General features: G+C 35.4%; 1 protein-coding gene across 24 annotated transcripts in view; it reads left to right on the top strand.

The window, feature by feature from the left end:
* Positions 1–16,198, top strand: part of TRDN (triadin) — a 238,733-nt gene that overhangs the window by 168,623 nt on the left and 53,912 nt on the right. For all 24 annotated transcript variants that reach the window (XM_068677544.1, XM_068677564.1, XM_068677566.1 and 21 more), the window contains 5 exons: positions 344–394; positions 903–953; positions 6,515–6,565; positions 8,122–8,172; positions 8,742–8,780. In XM_068677544.1, the coding sequence (XP_068533645.1) occupies positions 344–394; positions 903–953; positions 6,515–6,565; positions 8,122–8,172; positions 8,742–8,780 (243 nt within the window). The remainder of the gene's footprint in view (positions 1–343; positions 395–902; positions 954–6,514; positions 6,566–8,121; positions 8,173–8,741; positions 8,781–16,198) is intronic.

A 16,198-nucleotide genomic window follows, 5' to 3' on the forward strand; every position in this document is an offset into this window, starting at 1 on the left:
GGGAAGTACCTACTGCCACATCTAATAAGTCAAAACTGGCAAAAAGTGGGGTTTTGTTTTATACTTTCTGGTTAAGAAAGTTAAAATATCCTTATCATATATTAAGATGAAGCTTTTAAATTTATAGACTTCATAGTTAAGTCAATAAAACACATTTTGTGACCTACAGTCATTCAAAACCAAAATGGTTGAATTTTGTACAACCTCACTGCTTTTCACTGTTTATTCTGATTTACAGATGTAGTCTCTCACATGATCTAGATGCTTCATTCTCTTAAGATTAAATCTCATTTTTTCATTGCTTCTAACTGTCACTTTGTCGGTGTGAATATTTATTTTACAGATCCTGGAAAAGACAAAGAATTGAAATCTCCAGCTGCTACAAAAGATAAAGGTAACACTGAAGGACAAAACTGTATAACACCCAAAGATATATTTGCATCAAGAAAAAAATCTTGCAATTCATTGGGCTTTTGTTCATAATATATAGCTTAGTTAGCAAATTATTAGTGTGATATTAGTTCAGTAAATTTGTGGTAAAACTTTGTTAGCATTATAAGAAGTGCAAACAGTTCTTTAAACAGCTAATAGGAAATATTTGTAAAAGCCCACTGAAGTCCAAACTCAGAATTTAGGAACACTGTGAACATTTGCTGTTCAATGCTGCAAAGTGAAATGAGTTTTGAGTGATCTTTGTTCTTTCATCACAGTTAAGAAATTTTCATAATTTCACTTTGTCAGCATGCACAACGTGCAGACAGTGTTTTGTACTACACATCTGGTTGGTATCATGGCTCATTGAGAAACTAACAGTTTTTCAATCAATTGTTAACCCAGGGGTATTAGATGTTAACCTTTTATCACTCTAGCTTGAAGATTCATAATTTATTTTTTTTTTACAGAACACACTAAAGAAAAGGAAGGAAAGAATCCTACAGCTTTAAAAGATAAAGGTAAGGATACACAAAAAATGTAATACTTGTTTTAAAACAAATAGACACACAAAGAAGAATGAAGATATTAACTTAAAAATCATTAGAGACCTTGCCCATTAGAAATCTTACCAAACAATATTTAATTGTCTAAAAAAAAAAAAAAAAAAAAAAAAAAAAAAACAAAGACATAAATAGAGTATTGAAAATCGATTAATATTCAAAAGTCTCAAAAGTAATTAAATAAATATCACAAAACCACTCTGAGTTATAGTTAAGATGCTTCTTAAGAACTTTTTCTTTTCTGAATGATACAAATAACAGGAACCAGTTAGTGAAGTTTGTACTGAATGCTTGCATAAATCTGTGGATGCTGTAAGAACAAATCCATGAGTGGATTTATTTATCCATGATTGGATAACAGGCTTTCTGGGCTCTGTGAAAACTCATAGCTTCATCCAGTCAGCCACCCGAGATATGTGAGTTTGTCTGAATCTTCCTTTATCTTTTTTTTTTTTTTTTTTTTTTTTAGTTTGGTCAGAGTAAGTAGATTGTTAGTTCTGGTGAATTTATTTACACACAGTATTTTGTTGGGTGCTTTTTATTAATTTTATCACTTCCCTCCTTTCCAGAGATAGGTGCATTTGAAAGGAAAAGTGATTTATGTTTTGAGATGATCTTCAGGTTCTTCAGGATAAAAAGATCTACTGTAAGATAGTTAATTTATTATTAAATAAATTTTAAATTTAAAGTCATTACATACTATTTCTAACACAGAACTAAATGAAGAGGGTAGTTCAAGCACCACAGAGAAGATGAAAAATAAATTTTAGTGCATATGCATTCTATTCCTAATGTACACTGGCCAAATTTACATGAGCTTGGTTATATGGGCCAGAATTGTGTATCAAAACCCTCCTGGAGTCTTGTGGGTGTCTCCACAGGCTGCCCATTGCTGTTATTCGCTGATGTAATTGTGCTGGAAAATTCAAATGGATACTTGTGACCTGCATGGAACAAAAAGGCTCAGCATTTTGAGAAGAGTCACGAAACATTTCCTTCATAGCAAAAGTTTCATTGGAATAGATGGAAATGAGTTTGCCAGCCCTGAATGAGCTTCTCTAGCTCATTCTTCACTGACTGCTCCTTTGGCAGTACTTTTAGCAATTCAGTCAAGGTGTGAGTGACTTCAATCACTATTTGAACAGGTCCTTCTAATACGACAGAGGAGTCTAGACCTTCTTCAACTGGTCTTCATAAAGGGGCAGTCATGACGTGTTAAACACAGGTTATATTATATCAGATTTCTACATTTTAGGACAGTAAGACAAAAATCTCTGTAAGAATTCCAACATATTACCAGACTGAGCTTCATACCACTTTCTTTACATCATATAATACAGTCATATATGTCCCAATGCATTACTGCTGCTGACAGCAAGGCTTTGGCCTACTACTTACTGCTGAGTACAGCTGTGTACAGCCTGCAGGCTTCTGAGTGGCTGCAGCAATGCTGACATCCAGTCCAGTGAAGCCTGAACCCTCAGGTCCTGAGAGTGCCTGCTGGTGCAGCCATCACTGTTTCCTATAATAAGCATGAAACTTTCAGTCTTTGTGTCTAAAAATGTGGGTGTTGATTATCTACCTGACTAGCTCAGTTCAAAATATGTTGGCAGCCAAGACCCTATAGGAAGAACTTACATAGCTGTACAGAAAGGGAAAAAAAAAGTGCCTTTCTAAACTATGTGCTTCTCCTACTGCATTTTGGATTACTCAGCATATATTTAGTACTATTAACCACTCATCTTACACCCCATGTTCACTCAGTCTATAATTTGTAGAGTAATCAAAGCCGTATCTGTCACTTATGTCATACTTCTCCCTGTCTCTCCTCTCTTCAGGTCTCCTCAGTGGCCTCTACAGAGGCTGACCAGCTTATTGGGTCCTTCTTTTCACTGTTACTGGCAAATATAAGGACTTTAAGATTGTACGCACATCCTAATAATGTATCTTGGGAGTTTGTTACTATTCCTGTATGGCCAAATAAAGGAACATTTTTAAATAAACTCTTAAAAACTTGTGTTGATTAATGTTTGCCTGGTACCTTTTTCAGTACAAGAGGCATACCCCATACCCTTCTTTGAAGGATGACATAAGTATTAATGAATAAGGATGATACCCAAACCAAAAACCTTACCGTAAAGCAGGCTATTTTTCTTAAAGTGATGTAGAGTGTTCGTATTTAAAGAAGAGAGAGGAAAAATAAATCCCTGAATTTGGAGATCTCTCTAAGAAACTCTACAGTTCACAACCTCACAGTGTTACCCTATCTATTTTATGAGGTCAATAAATTATCTTGAATCTTAAAGTCTAGCTTTATTGACAGTAAGAAAGGAGAACACTGAAAGAATATATTTCCCTTGTCTTGTGATAAAAGAGTACTTGTGATAAAAGTACTCAGGAGTACTTTTGAATTTATAACTAGCTTTTCAGCTGAAGTAAAGAAGACCACTTAGAATAATTAATATAAAAGTTTATTTGCTGTTGACATGAGTATATCTTAATAATGTGAGGCCAAGAAAACCCTAGGCTATTCTTTTTTGTTTGTTTGTTTGTTAGATATCTTGCCCAGCTAATCAGAGTAGAAGCTCCTTCATCTAGAGTCTCATAGAGTAGCACTAAAAGCTTATGATATATTGTACATAACTCCTCACTGATTTTTTGTAAGAAATCCACTAGAAATGCACTATATTGAATTATTAAGGTGACAGCATTTTTGCTCTCCATGTACTGTAATTTCACTCATGCTCTGTGTTGCATGATATGTTTTCCAAACAAATGCTCCTTTTTTTTTCCCTCATGTTTGCTTTTGCCAAGCTTTAGGATATCTTTGCATCTTTTCTTGTGTAAGTTGTATGTGGATAATAAGTCTTTATTTTTATGCACAGAGCAGTAGGGGAAATAAGTCAATAGTGTGTATTTCTTTCTTGCCATATATGTAATAACACATTGTCACTGAAGAAACAAATGTGCTGATTTGCTTTTGCCAAAGCAATTCATTTGCTTCTTTTAAAGTAAAAATATAGTGAAATAACATCTTCCCCATAGCACTTTTTTATCTTAACTTATAACATATACAACACATATTTCTCTTTATCCATTTAAAGTTGTTTTTTTTGTGGGACTTGCCTATCTAGAAATGAAATCCCCTACAGATCTTAAGCAGAAAGCACTGAAACACAATGTTGGTTCAGTTAATATTTCCCCCTATTTACATCAATATATTTGTTGCTGTTGCTTGCATGAAAACCAGAACTTTATCCTGTAGTTCGCATACTGCTCCTGCATCTTCTGATATGATTTTCCTAGTTTCCCAGCTTCACCTCTAAAGTAGCATGCGTGGAGAAAGCAGCAGGGTGAGTGTTGGCTTTAAGGTAACTTTGTTTTTTCCCTTCTGGGACCAGCAGTGAAGTGGTCTAAAAGCAGATGTTTGAGCAACCTTTAGGGAGTCCCTGTTTAAACCCCTGAAGATGAAGTCCTGCTCCCTGGAAGGGAAGCGGGACCACTGATCTTAGTAGCCTTGTCTCATAGGTTGGGGAATCTGATGCACTGTGGAAAGTGTTCTGCACTGATGGCTGCATCCAAAAGTTGTAAGAGTCTAAAGTGCCAAACCTGTTTTAGGAGCTACAATTGTAGGAAAGCTCAGGTGGATGGACTACATGCATGACAACAAGACAAATATATATTTGGTGCCACCAAAGCCACCAGGCCAAAGGCAATGGTTTATGCCTGTAGCCATAATAGTGACTACTGATGTTTGAGATTGCAGGTGTTCACACAAGGTAAAATGGTCAAGCTGGGAAACTGTTGCCTCAAGGCTCCCTTATATAGCTCCTTCAACAAATTTCGAAGTCTTCATGCTGAAGGTTTTTTTTTTCAGTCCCCTGAAGGAGACCACCTGCTGCTGTGAAGACCAAATTCCTAATTTAAGTACTTATCACTGAATGGTGTTATTTCTCCAAAGGCTTCTGCTACACTGGAAGTCAACATTTTCTGTAACAACTCACACTTAAAACCAGATGGATAAGTGGGATCACATCCTGATACCATGGCAGCCAGGAAGATGATGATTTTTAAACTTATTTTGGGAAGGATCTTCTTTTAGCTTTTCAAAGAAAATCTGTTTTCAAAGAAAATTTGGTTAGCTTTCATTTGGAACAAATGGCATGAGGTTTTTTGTTTGGTTCCTTTTGTTGTTGTTGTTGGTTTCCTAGATCCTTAGGTGTTATATCCTGTCAGATGTAGTGTGATTGGGTCTACTCAGCATCCCAAAGGCTCTAATGTTCTTTCCCACTTTGAAAAAAAAAAAAAAATCCTTCTAATATTCTCTAATACATAAACAGAATTCAAGAGGCTGCTGTTTTCAAAATAAATTAATAAATAAAATAAAATAAATAAAAGAAGAAGAAAAAAATATATAATATAATATAGTATAATTTAAATGGTTTATACATCATAATCTATGTTTTTTCTGTACTTGCTGATCTTAAAAGCATGTTTCCTAGAGGACTGAAGCACAATATTAGGCCCATCAGAGAATACAGATAAAACTTTTGTCTTCATGAAGTGTTGGATAAGGCTCTAAGAATTTCTAATCCTGTGGCACTACTTGCATTTGCCTTTATTCCTTCCTGGTTTCTCTCTTCTGTGAGGTCTCCACAGAAAGGGTGATATATATTCTTTATATTGTAATTGCTAGTAATAACTATTGCACCTTAAAAAATACAGGGTGGTCACCAGAGAGAATGTAAGGAAAATAAAGGTTGAGCCCATTTATGTTCACAATTATAGTCTTAATTTTTAAATGCTTATAACTTTTTTTTTTCTTTTAACTTGTCGTGGTTTAACTCGGCCAGCAGCTAAACACCACGCAGCCATTCACTCACCCTCCCCCCTCCCTCTCTGGGACAGGGGAGAGAAATGGAAAGTGAAGCCCATGAGTTGAGATAAAGACAGTTTAATAAGACAGGAAAATAATAATAATAATAATAATAATAATAATAATAATAATAATAATAATAATAATAATAATAATAATAATAATAATACAATGATGATAATAGTACTACTACTAATAATGTGTACAAACAAGTGATGCACAATGCAATTGCTCACCACCCGCTGACCGATGCCCAGCCTAACCCCAAGCAGTCCGGCCCCCTGCCCCCGGCTAGCCACCCCTATATATTGTTTAGCATGACATCAGATGGTATGGAATACCCCTTTGGCTAGTTTGGGTCACCTGTCCTGGGTCTGTCCCCTCCCAGCTCTTACTGCACCCCCAGCCTGCCTGTTGGCAGGACAGAGCAAGAAGCTGAGATGTCCTTGGCTTAGTATAAGCACTGCTCTGCAACAATTAAAACATCGGGGTGTTATCAGCACTCTTCTCATCCTAAGCCAAAACATAGCATTCTACCAGCTACTAGGAAGAAAATTAACTCTGTTCTAACTGAAACCAGGACATAACTGTAGAAATCCAGTCCTATCTTCTAAATCTCAAAAACTTAATTACTTCCCTACAGAGTCTCTGAAAGGAAAAAATCCCAAGAATCCAGAGGGGTCAAAGGATAAAGGTAAGTGAAGTTAAGAATTTCAGAGCTGAATATTGGAATGGCTATTTAATGCTCAAAAAAGGTCTTAAGTAGTAACGATATGCAAAGATAGAACACTAAACCCCTTCAGGTTCATGTTTGACTTGCTTTATCCTTGTTATTGTGTTTGACATTTGTACTGTATAAACTCCCAATCATAGTAACTACCTGGGATTCTTTTAAATTGACAGCTTTGAATTTGCTTCCTGGGGAATTTATTGGCAACCTTACTTATTAGCAAAACTGACACCTACATCTCTAATCTTTCCAGATGCAGGAGGTTGACTTGCTAGCTGTGTACACGGAGTTCACAGATCGTTTGACACTGTTTGACACTGTTTGACAGTGTCTGTTTGGAGAAAACCCTAACTGTTGCATCGTGACATATAATACATATATATCACATATATGTCATATAATATTATTCGTGGGCAATGTCTACTTCCTGGAGAGTACATAAACAGCTCAATCATTTCAAGAAAGCAGCAAAATCTAGCAGAGGTACAGATCGTGTCAAAGATCCATTTTCTTGGAAGTTGGAGGTATTCCATGCAGTTAATGTCTGGCAAATTACGTAGTATTGAATAGAGATACACAAAATAATGCACATCTGGGAAGAATTTAGTATTTCTTCAGAATTCTTCAGTGTAACAAAGTCAAGGCACCATGTGGAAATTAAGGAATTCTCCTCTCTGTCATGCTTGTCAGTCCCTGCATCTCATCTGGACACCATAAAAATATAGTTTTTTCTTTATTTAGCCAACTACTGGATTTTCTTTTGTCCTTGAGATTCCCTTGTCACATGCAGGAAAATGAGAATGAGAATTTCAATGTTTTTCTCATCTCCTTTAATCCTTTGGCATATGCTGCAGAAAAGAACTAAAACTACAGTTAAGTTCTTGGACAATGCATTGTGATATATGTGACTGTACATTCTGAGGACACGCACTGCTCTTATTTTATACCCAGCTTGCCTGTGATTGTAAAAGGCTATATATATGCAGGAAGTAAAATCTTGATCACAAGCAGTACGCATATGGCTTCTTTTATATTAAAAGAATAACAGAATTCTGAATGAGTAACTGGTCCTTTTGTCCTTCCTGAATAAAGAAATCTCCCACTTAGGTTTATCAGCAACCTCTGGCATTCAAGTCCAGTATTCCTAATATTTTAATTATATCAGTGTAGATTGAATTTTTATTTGAGTTCAGCAAAAGAAAAATCCATTGATGCCAACTGCTCTATAGAATTTCTTGACACTTTATTTCATTCCCTACTTGAAAGACAGCTAAATAGTTTCCTCCAAATGCAAAGAAACTAATGACATATTGAAGGCTTATTATTTTACATATCCAAGTCTACAAGCATGAATGAATGACCTTGTTGTTTTGTCCTGTTCTTTATTTCCATGCTGTTAAATCCATTTAATTATCTCATCTTTTTTACTTTCTACATATCAAATTGTCTGACTTGCTTTCTTTTAAAGTGTCATCTTATTTCTCTAACCTGACTTGTGATACTTAAATGTTTCTTTCTAGAGACTAGTAAAAGAAAAGATGTGAGGCCTTCAGCAGTCTTAAAGGAAAAGGGTAACTTCTTATCATTATATGGCTAGGAAATAACCAGTTGTGTTCTTGAAGGAGTCTGTTAGTATTAATACATTTTGCAGTTTCAGTATATTTTGAATTACAGGTTTTTGGTGAAAAGGAACTAAACCTATCTCCCTCACAATTAGTAAATCAAAATGAGCAGTGTCTTACACAATTCAGAAATAAAATAATGCTATTTACTATTCTGTTCTTTAACTATTGTCTGACATGCATAGCCAATATTGCAACAGGAATGCTGGTCTATTCTGAGTAAATTATCAAAAGAGCTGTTACTAAATTCATGATAGACTTCACAGGAATGTTTCACAGGAATGTTTTGAAAGGCAGTCTTTGCCACTAATTCCGTGGGAAGTATTTTTGGTTTGCTTTCAAATCTTAATTTGAGTCTTTTATTGAAGTAAATAAGTTCTAATTCCTAACACCTGTCTCTGTCACACTTTTTGCTTGATGAGTTGTTGTGCATGTTTGTTAGAGAATAGATGGGCATAGTGTATATTCCTAATAATAACTTTCTCTTTTGATTTTTGTGTTTGATATCTTTTCAAAAGGAAAAGAAATGAAGGTTTCGACTACAACTAAGGAGAAAGGTAACAATCACAAGTTGAGCTGGGCCTTAGCATAAGACTTATTTGACAAAATTGTGCAAATATTCCCAAATGAAATATTATGGGGTTTTTTGTTTTGTTGATTGGTTTGGTTTGGTTTGGTTTGGTTTGGTTTGGTTTGGTTTGGTTTGGTTTGGTTTGGTTTGGTTTGGTTTGGTTGTTTGTTTGTTTTTCACATATCTATGTCATTCTAAAATGATTCTAAAATGGCATGATTTGCTACTGTGATTTTTTTTTTTACTAGTGTGATAAATGACAGATACGTTCAAGGCTATATAAGTCCTAACAGCAGTACAGTTAGGCCCCCAATGTTATATGGGCTTATTTTCCTCTTTCTTAGTTTTTCCTTATTCTTTTTATTTATTTATATAATGTGCTAACTAATAACAGTCAATTGAACCAGAGGAAGTCTTAAAAATCATCCATTTGGTTTTGAAAGCTACTTCAGTTAATTTAATAATATTATTTCCTATCTTTAGATTTTACCTAATGATCACTAGAAATATAATGAGGCAATATTTTCTCTGAAAAAAGTTATGAAAGTTATGAAATACATCACTTGCAAGTACAGCTATTTCACATTGTGCACATAGGTAATAAAGAGCAACACAACAGAAATCAGCTATTATTTTGCACAGTATTGTCATTCTAAAACAACATAAAGTCTTAAGTGTTACAATAGTGCTTAAATATTCTGGAACTCTTTGAAGCGCACAAAGTGGATGAACCTAGATTGTCAGTCCAAGGTCAAAATAAAATAAGGATGTATTATTTTACCATTTATTTTAGCTTATTATACTCAACAGTGAGTACCAAAGTGTGTTTTTATTTGGTGTATTATTGTTTTAATACAGCTTGGCTTTTATATTTTGAGCTTCAGGAAAGCAAGGCCTGTAGGCTTCCTACTGTGTTCTTGCAAACTTACCTGGGAAACATAGGTAGATTAATAAAGAGTCAAACTTTGATTACACCCTAAAACGTTTGAATACTGAGCTTCTAATTGAGTTTCTCATCTAATTTTTGTCTCTGGCTCTCCAAAAGTATTTCCAGTTTAAAGACTGGATAAGTGGTAAGAAAAGTAAAATATTATTTATTTAAAAAGATCTAGTAGTATAAAGAAGTAATGCATATCTGTAAGAGTTTTCTAGCTGTGCTGCTAACAAATTAGCTTCAGTGAAGTGCCAAACACCCACCCAACTGTACAAAAAAAAAAAAAAAAAGTATTCAGAAAGGACCTAATTAACTCAGTTTGATCAGCCATTGAAACAACTGGTGAGTAACAGCTCCTTTGAAGTTCCAAAACTGAGTTCTTTCAAGAAAGAGAATGTTTATTCAAACATCATTGAACTTCACTGACTGCATTTGAAGTGGTTTATGCTCAGTACCTTTGACAATGAAACTCATTACCAATAATTGATTAACTCCATTACCTTTTCTTTTTTTTTGTTGTTTTTAATATAATTCCTCTTCACATAGTAGTTCGTAGGACACATAGAAAATTTTCTTTGTACAGTAACAGTACAAAGTAGTAGTACATAGGAGTAACATTTCCAGTGAACTTGCATCAAACAGAATTTTTCCATGTGGGTTAACATTTTTTATTTATTTATTTTTATTTTTATTAGAGATTGAAACACTGTAAAGGACATTAAAAAAAAACAAACTCACATGGTAGTGTCATCTTCGAGTCTTATAGTTTACTACATGTCAAGGCACAATAGCCAAGATATGAATGTTTAATGCAGAACACGCTGATTTTATTTACACTGCAGAGTAGTCTCACATTAGAGACACCCAGTGTTATTCTGATAAAGAACAATGGTTTAGATGAAGTCTGAAATAGAAGTACTATACATATATATATATATATATATATATATATATATATATATATAATAACAGCAGAATATTTATATGAGCAAAGCCAGTTCCATTCAATGTGGTTTAAAAGTGTTGATTCTACACAGACTTTGCCAGCTTCTCAAGTGAGATGAGCGCTACAGGCTTTAGTTTTCTCTGTCAGCTAGCATGGGTGTGCTTGATGCCTTGCACAGCTCACTGAGATTAACTGATATCTCACAGCAGTCTGAATTCCTCTTTGACTGTAACTGGCTCAGTAAGAACTTAACATCTTTGAATTAGATGTTGCCATCAGGACAACATCAGAACAACTGTCTTCTTTTTAAGTCTTGTATGTCAGGTCTGTAAAGTGGCTGATCTGAGCAGGAGTGCAGACCCTTCAATCGCTCAGAGCAAGAGTTCCACAGAAAAATGTAACCTGAGTGGGAAGAACTCAGGTTGTATACATGTGTATAGTGAAGCAACCTTACTGTCTATAATAGAATTCTGTCATTTTCCAGTCACCAAAATTCATGACACAGCAAATCTTATACACACTCAGTTTGAAGAGTATTCAGTTCAGTGGCTCCAGGTTCTTAAAAGCTACTTCTGTCTTTTCTGTTACGTGACAGGTCTTCACAAGCCATTTCTTAGCTTCTGAGGTTCACATGAGTGCAGCACTTCCAGAAGCAAATACAACCAACTCAGTGACACTGAATATATATGACAATATATTGACATTTTGTCAGAAGAGTGTAACCCCAATGCACAAAGTGGCTTTAAGCATCCTTGTGGGATGCTGTGCCTCATTAAACCTCTCTTTCTTAACAATGATAAGTGACATGTCACATAGATCAGACAGACAGTTTGAGGAAAGCCTTTGCAGGGAAAAATGCTCCAGAAAACATGTGTCCATTGCACTGTAAAGAAGTTCAAACAAATCACCTCTATGAGCACCAGTAGACATCTGAGAGTACACAAGAAGCACTTCAATGGACATCTCAGTTTAAACTCACCAACCAAAACACACCTTGAGAAGCAGTAATGGTTGCATAAGACTTCCCACTTACAGCGAGCTATTAAACCCAGTGCAAACTGCGTTAGCAGCAGTGGCCACAGCATTACCCTCTTTGTTAAGATAAATACATTACTGAAATGTGAAACCTGAATTCACACAAACTGAAGATAGAATTAGAGTAGAAAATCCTGAATAATAGAAAACCTAAATGTAAGGTAGATATATTAGGTGTACAAAAATTGAAATAACAGCCTGCTCAAGTGGTCCATCCATTACAGAACCTCATTGTTGAGCATTGTTGATTAGAAATTCTTAAGAAAACATCAGGCACTAAGATAACAATAGACTTATAAATACAAAGGCTGAGACATGCTCAGAGGTTGAAAATTCGTATTGTGAGTCAGCACTTTTCTGGAAAAAAAAAAAAAAAACTTCAATAGACATTATAAAAGAGAAAAAGAACATCAATATAATGGCATTATATAAATATATTCCATTTTGTAAAAAGAAGGAGCTAAAATTTTAATTCCAAAACATGTTCATAAAAATTAAAAATGAGTCAAGTTTTATTAAAAACTATTAGTATAACTTTCTCACTGTGGTTTGATACTTCTTGCTTATTCATTTATAGGCAAATATTCAAACTAAAAAGAAGTAGGATGTGCAGAAATATATTTTTCATGTATATATATATAGTATAGTAGTCAAAACAGCTTCATAAATGAAAATATGCCTTCTGATACTCGGGGTATTTCCTGGAGATAGAGACTATGACACACTGGAACATCCATTTCTCCATAACAATACTCTTAAAAGTCCTCAATGTATATGTATAACTTTTTATTCGTATATGATTATGCAAGAAAACACAATTCTTGTTGCGTAACACTATTAATTACACATAACATTTGAAATAAAAAAAATGATGATTATGTCTGCCCAGAACTGTATACTTCTCAACAGGTTACAGAGTCAGGATCCTTCTGCCCATCTGTGGGCCCAGAAGCATTGTGTTCTTTTCTGTACTGATCCAGAGAAATACTGCCCCTCTCCAAAAATGTTTTTTATTCTGGGTGCTCCCTCTGAAAGGTGAGAAAAGAGGCAAGAGATTTGCACCTTCTCATGCTGCAGGAAGACAAGATCCCTGGGTAGCTCTCCCCCACTCCTTGCCCTTTTACTATGCTTCTGAAGGGAGATTTGTGCCTGTCTTTGGAAATGTGCTTGATCCTCTAAGGTATCAAGTGTCATAGACTCAGACAGGCATGGAGGAACACAAGCTCCTGCTGGTAGTTGGTATTTTTCCTTTTGTTAGCAGTCAGTGAGAGGTGGGACCAGTTTCAACATAAAGACCAAAGGGACTCTCTTAGGAATGTAATCATTTTACTGCTTCTACCCAGTGACTCTACAGGGGCGGGAGGGAGGAAGAGTGCTGATAGTCCATAAAAATACTCTGAATCACTCACCAGGGAGGTTTTGCCTTTTGAGCAATATTTTCTATATATTAAAAAAACTCTATGTTTCCCCCCAAGATGAAACCAGTGTTAACCAGAGAACGTATGAGCTCTAAAGCTGAGGAATTCTCGTGGGTAGCTGGGTAGCCCAGGCTTTTCCCAATGACAAAATTGCACCACCAAGACTTTTATCACTGCCATGCAGTTTCTCTGTGCTCAAAATGAGTCCTGAGATGGGGCTTACCCCCTGTTATTGCCTGTGCCCCTCCCTGCCTGGGGCACAAGCACTGCCACAAATGCTCATGAGACCACTAAATGCTCTGTAGACTGCTAAAGCTGTCCACTGTGAGCCCCAAAGCAACAAGATCCAAGTGATCCAAAACCAAAAATGTCCATGAGATTTGTTCATTTTACATTGATTTGCCAGCTCCCTGGAATAAGAACAATTTTGGGAGAAAAATGGTCCATGCTGAAGCAGAACTTGCATACTTGTATTGCTTTCAATCTAGACAATGTGCTTGTGTTGTCATTAAGGCATTGCAGATAATGAAGAAAAAAATACTGTTAACTTATTTTGGAGGTTATTTAGTGAATGAAATTTTTCTTGTTAGGTCTCACATCAAGGCTTTGCAAATCAGGACAAAAGGGATAGTCAGGTTACACAGGAGACTTCAAACACAACATCTTCCTTGCCCACTAATAAGAAAATGTATGAAGATAAATTAAATAAGTTATTTCACCAAACCTGTTCATAAAAATCCTAGACCAGAGGAGGAAAAGGGTAGGAAAGGTGTTATCATTCTAAACACAGATGTTCCAGACAATTTAAAGGCTAAATTGTCCTTTTTGTCACTCACTGTACTGGTTCTTTTAACTGCGGTTTCTTAACATGAATAAAATTTCTTTTGGCATGAATAAAAGCAATTCTGAACTCAGAAAGACAGTCAGAGAGAAAGAATATCCATTAGGAAGACCTGAGAGAGAAAGATCACTTTATATGGTTCTTAAATATTTTAAAACAGTATTTTCTTCTCAAGCTATGACCAGATGGACAATTTATGGTGAGATGGGCAAAGACAATATCAACTAGTTAATGCAAGCTGCATTCACTAGTTCATTCAGAAGCTGCCTACATGAGGGTGTTTTCACTTCAGCATAGCAGCATGCAATGAACAGTTATTGCAGAGTAACTGACACGGGGAATGAATCTGCATTTTATCTTGTCTTACCGTCTATGCTGTCTCACATGTCTATAAAAAAAAAAAAGTAAGAATTTAGTCAGAACTTCTGCCAGTTTCAGATAAATCAAGTACTGTCTCAAGGCGGATCAAGCTAAATAAGATATTTTGCAGTACTCTAGGGTTATTCAGAGATATAAAAGTCTGTTAGAAAATGGTGAAATCATAATTAAAGTTAGAACAAAAATAAATATCAGGAAAATCATGTCACAGATTCTACAGCATGGTTTTTGCAAAGTGAATGACGTCTTAGCAATAAGTGTTTCAAACACTCTAATAAAGTAATAAACATGGCCTTTATGGGGTGGTTTAAATAAGCTTTCCAGTATAGGAATTATTGCAGAAACTTAATAGTTGCTGCCTAACCAGGGCATTACTGAAAAAAAAAAAAAAAAATCAGTATCTGATTAAGAAATAGAAAACAATTGTTTCATTTTCATCCTACAGCCTATTTGTAAAATAATTGCATATGCCTCGACACGTTATATTACTTAACAGGAAAAGATAGAAATAATAAAGCAGTGAAATTCAGATGGCATAAGATTAGCTAAAGAGTTCATGATCAAAAGGGGCTGTGATACAATGAATTTAGCAGGTGATGGGGGGAGGAAAGGGGGAAATAGTATCACTAATAGTATGTAATATAGACTAGAAGGAAAACAATAAAGAAGAGTATGTCTCCAGATAAACTATGTATTGTGGTTTAACCCAGCAGGCAGCTCAGAACCATACAGCCGTTTGTTCACACACCACTCCTCACCTCCAGTGGGATGGGGGAGAGAATCAGGGAGGAAAAAAAAAGTAAACACTTGTGAGTTGAGAAAAAAAAAAAAAAAAAAGTTTATTAGGACAGAAAAGGAAGAGAAATAATAATAATAATGATAATAATAATGTGTGCAAAACAAGTGATGCACAATGCAGTTGCTCACTGACTGCTGACTGGTGCCCAACCCATCCCTGATCAGTGGTCCCTGCCCCCCATCCCAGCCAGCCAGCCACCCTGTATTAAATGTTCAGCATGATGCCACATGGTGTGGGACATCCCTTTGGCCAGTTTGGGTCATCTGTGCTGGTTCTGTCCCCTCTCAGCTTCTTGTGCACCCTCAGCCTCCTCACTGGCAGGGTGGTTAGTATGATAAACTGAAAAGTCCTTAATTTAGTGTAAGCAATGCTCTGCAACAATTAAATCAGTGTTTTATCAACATTATTCTCATCCAAAACACAGCACCATACCAGTTACTATGAGGAAAATTAACTTTATCATAGCCAAAACCAGCACACTTTTAATTCTGGAAAGGACCCTAAATTTTACCGCAGACAAATCAATGAAGAACATTCCTCCATATGCAGAGGAATTAGGAAATTTAGTTATAAAGAGTAAAAGATGCATCTTGTCTGGAGTGTCATATGCACAACTCTGACATGATAATGTGACACTCAAGTGAGCTAAGAAAAAGAAACAAAAGTCTCATAGAAAGACAAATAGGGAAGATTCAGAGTACCTTCAAGATTAATTAGTATGATCATGATAAGAAGACTGTAAATCACAAATCTAAGTCAAGGGCTCTTCAAAAACACCTCAGAGTAACTAGATATTTATATGGAAATGTAGTTTTCATAGCTTAGTTTTTCATAATTAATTATTTTAAATTTAGAAAGGAAGTTAAATTTAATGCCTCAGGATGGAAACCAATTTCTTTCAATAGAAACTTACAGGAGAATTTATGGAAGAAATCACTTATTTGACAGTATTCAGGCTAAATATCTGTTCCTGTCTACTGCTGTGTTATCAAGGTACAAGGACCAGACAACTGTTTAGTAGGAAATCGTGTTTTCAACATTCAAAAAGTGTTT

This window comes from Anas acuta, chromosome 3, assembly GCF_963932015.1.
Source record: "Anas acuta chromosome 3, bAnaAcu1.1, whole genome shotgun sequence".
Taxonomy (NCBI): Eukaryota; Metazoa; Chordata; class Aves; order Anseriformes; family Anatidae; genus Anas; species Anas acuta.